The sequence below is a fragment of the Ailuropoda melanoleuca genome, chromosome 20 (assembly GCF_002007445.2).
Source record: "Ailuropoda melanoleuca isolate Jingjing chromosome 20, ASM200744v2, whole genome shotgun sequence".
NCBI classification, from domain to species: Eukaryota; Metazoa; Chordata; class Mammalia; order Carnivora; family Ursidae; genus Ailuropoda; species Ailuropoda melanoleuca.
The window spans coordinates 29,229,637-29,231,828 of record NC_048237.1 but is presented as its reverse complement, the minus strand read 5'-3'; the positions used below and the strand labels follow the sequence as shown (position 1 = coordinate 29,231,828).

The following is a 2,192-nucleotide window of genomic DNA, read 5'->3' as shown; positions in this document are numbered from 1 at the left end:
CCCCGGGCTCGGGCCCTCGGTGTACCCGCTGGGAGGCGGCCGGGGGCGGGACCCTGGCCGGAGGCTGGGAAGCAGGAGGGGGTGGGGGAAGGAGGAACGGGGAGGGGGGTAACAGGCGGGACAGCGGTGGCCGCGCACTTACCGGGGCTGTTGGCCTCGCCTTCGAGGACGTGCAGCTCGGCGCAGTCGGCCAGCGAGTGCTCCAGGCAGAGCTGGAGGAAGCGGGCCTGGGTCTGGCTCACGCGCTTAAGCAGCGACAGCAGCGCAACAGTCTGCTCGCACTCGTTCCAGCCCTTAAACCAGCCCGCCAGCACCCCGACCTGGTCGCGAAACATCATGGTTAGGGGGCGGCCCTCGGTCTACGAAGCCCCCTAGGCGCCCCACCCGCCCCGCCCGCCCCAAAGTTTGGCGGAGCCGCAGCCCCGCGGCCGCCGGAGACGCGTTCCCGTTCCAAGGTGGCTCTGGTGCCCGGACGCTGCAGGTACTGCCTCGGCTCCTGCCTCCCTCGTCTGGTTTCAGTTACGTTCCGGTGGTTCTGACTGATGTCCCCAGAGATGATGACAGACAGTAGCACGGAAATGTTTCTTTTTTAAAAAATAACGATTAAAAAAAAATTCCCTACAAGGCACACAAACTGAAAGAATGCTCTCTTTTCCCCCCCTTCTCGCAGCTTCGGGATGGTGATTTCCGGCGTCCCGGGGTCTCTTCCCCGCTGGGCGGCAGCTCGGACCCTTCACACCCGCATTCCCGAGCGGCGATCACCACTGGAAGGAGAGAAAGGCTGCAGTGAGACCTCGGCCAGCGAGAGAGCGCGCCCGGGAAACGAGTGCATCAGAGGGGGCGGGGGGGCGCCCCACGGAGGGTTTGGTCCCCCAAATTCCGGCAGCCCCCTCCGCACCCGGATGCGCGAGAGGGGCTATTCACGTTCTGGGAATGGCCAGAAGCCTCCCTCCCAGGTGCGAGAGGAGACCCCACGGCTTCCTGTTGCTGCCGCTGCGAACGGCTGGCGCTCCCCACACACCCCACCCGGGGTGGCCTCGAGGGCTGAGCCTGCAAACGCCAGCACCAGCAACAGATCCTCGCGCGGAAAACTTGCAATGCGGCTGCGAAGGGGCGCGGGGGTGGGGGTGGGGGCTAATGCAAAACAGAGGCGGAGGCAGCAGCAGCCCGAGTTCCTTCCTCCTCCTCCTCCTCCTCCTCCTCCTTCTCTACCTCCTCCTCCTCCTTCTCCACCTCCTCCTCTACCACCTCCTCCTCCTCTCTTCCTCCTCCTCCCGGAGAAGCAGCCGAGCGGCTGCAGCTCCATCTACAGCAACAGCCAGCATCTCCACCGCCAGGCTCCCCTCTGGATTTAGGCCGTGAGCAGCCGCGGCAGCAGCTCGAGACAAAAATAAACTCCCCACCCAAAGCTCCGCGCCCAGCGGGCGGAGGCTCACCCGGAGCCCCGGCTCCCCCGCGCCGCGCCGCGCCAGCCCACCCGGGAGGTCTCCGAGGGCCTGCTTTGCCCAGAGCGATCAGATGTGTGCGTGCGTGTGCGTTTGTGTGTACGAGCGTGTGTGCTTTAGGCATTCTGCCCTGGCTGCCACCGCCTACGGGCGGGTCCGGCCGGCCCAGCGCCTCGCCCGCGCTTCCCAGGCCGAAGACTGTACGGCCCCGGGCGCGCGCCAAGCGCGGAGACAGCCCGAGTCCTAAACGCTGCCTCCCCCGGCGGGCAGGGCGGCTCCGCCGAGACTGCGGCTCCACGCCGCCCGCACACGCCCCCCAACGACCGCAAAGAAGAAAGTTCAGCTTCGGGGGCTCCCCCACTCCTATCCCCGTCCGGGTAGCCGCCGGCGGCAGAGAGACGAGCCCAGTGGCTCAGCCCTTGGGGGCCGCTAGCTGCCGGCATCCCGCTTCCCGCCTCCCAGAAGTTCTCGGGCAGAGGGGGAAGTCTCTCGCGAAGGGGACCCAGTGACCGGCGGATCCCCTCCCGGGGTCGGAAGGGTGGGGGCGCTCACCTCCGCGAGGCTCATCCCGGCGCCTCGGGGCCCCACGCGTGGGTCGGGGGCCGCGGCGGCTCTCAGCGAGGTTGCGGGCGCCCGGAGCGCGGGCCGCGGGCCATGCCGTCGGGGCGGGCGGCGCTGAGAGAGTGCGGCGCTGCGGGTCCGGGCCGCCGCCGCTGCTGCTGCCTCCAGTGTCGTCTCGCGGGGGAC

At 68.8% G+C, this 2,192-nt stretch overlaps 1 protein-coding gene across 2 annotated transcripts in view; it reads right to left on the bottom strand.

The window, feature by feature from the left end:
• The window catches only part of SAMD4A (sterile alpha motif domain containing 4A), a 206,099-nt gene extending 203,913 nt beyond the window's left edge, over window positions 1–2,186 (bottom strand). For both annotated transcript variants that reach the window (XM_034648600.1, XM_034648601.1), the window contains exons 1-2: window positions 1,998–2,186; window positions 143–764 (exon numbers count right to left, since the gene is read on the bottom strand). In XM_034648600.1, coding sequence (XP_034504491.1) covers window positions 143–338 — 196 coding nt within the window. In that variant the 5' untranslated portion in view covers window positions 339–764; window positions 1,998–2,186. The remainder of the gene's footprint in view (window positions 1–142; window positions 765–1,997) is intronic.
• Between the last annotated feature and the right edge of the window lie 6 nt (window positions 2,187–2,192).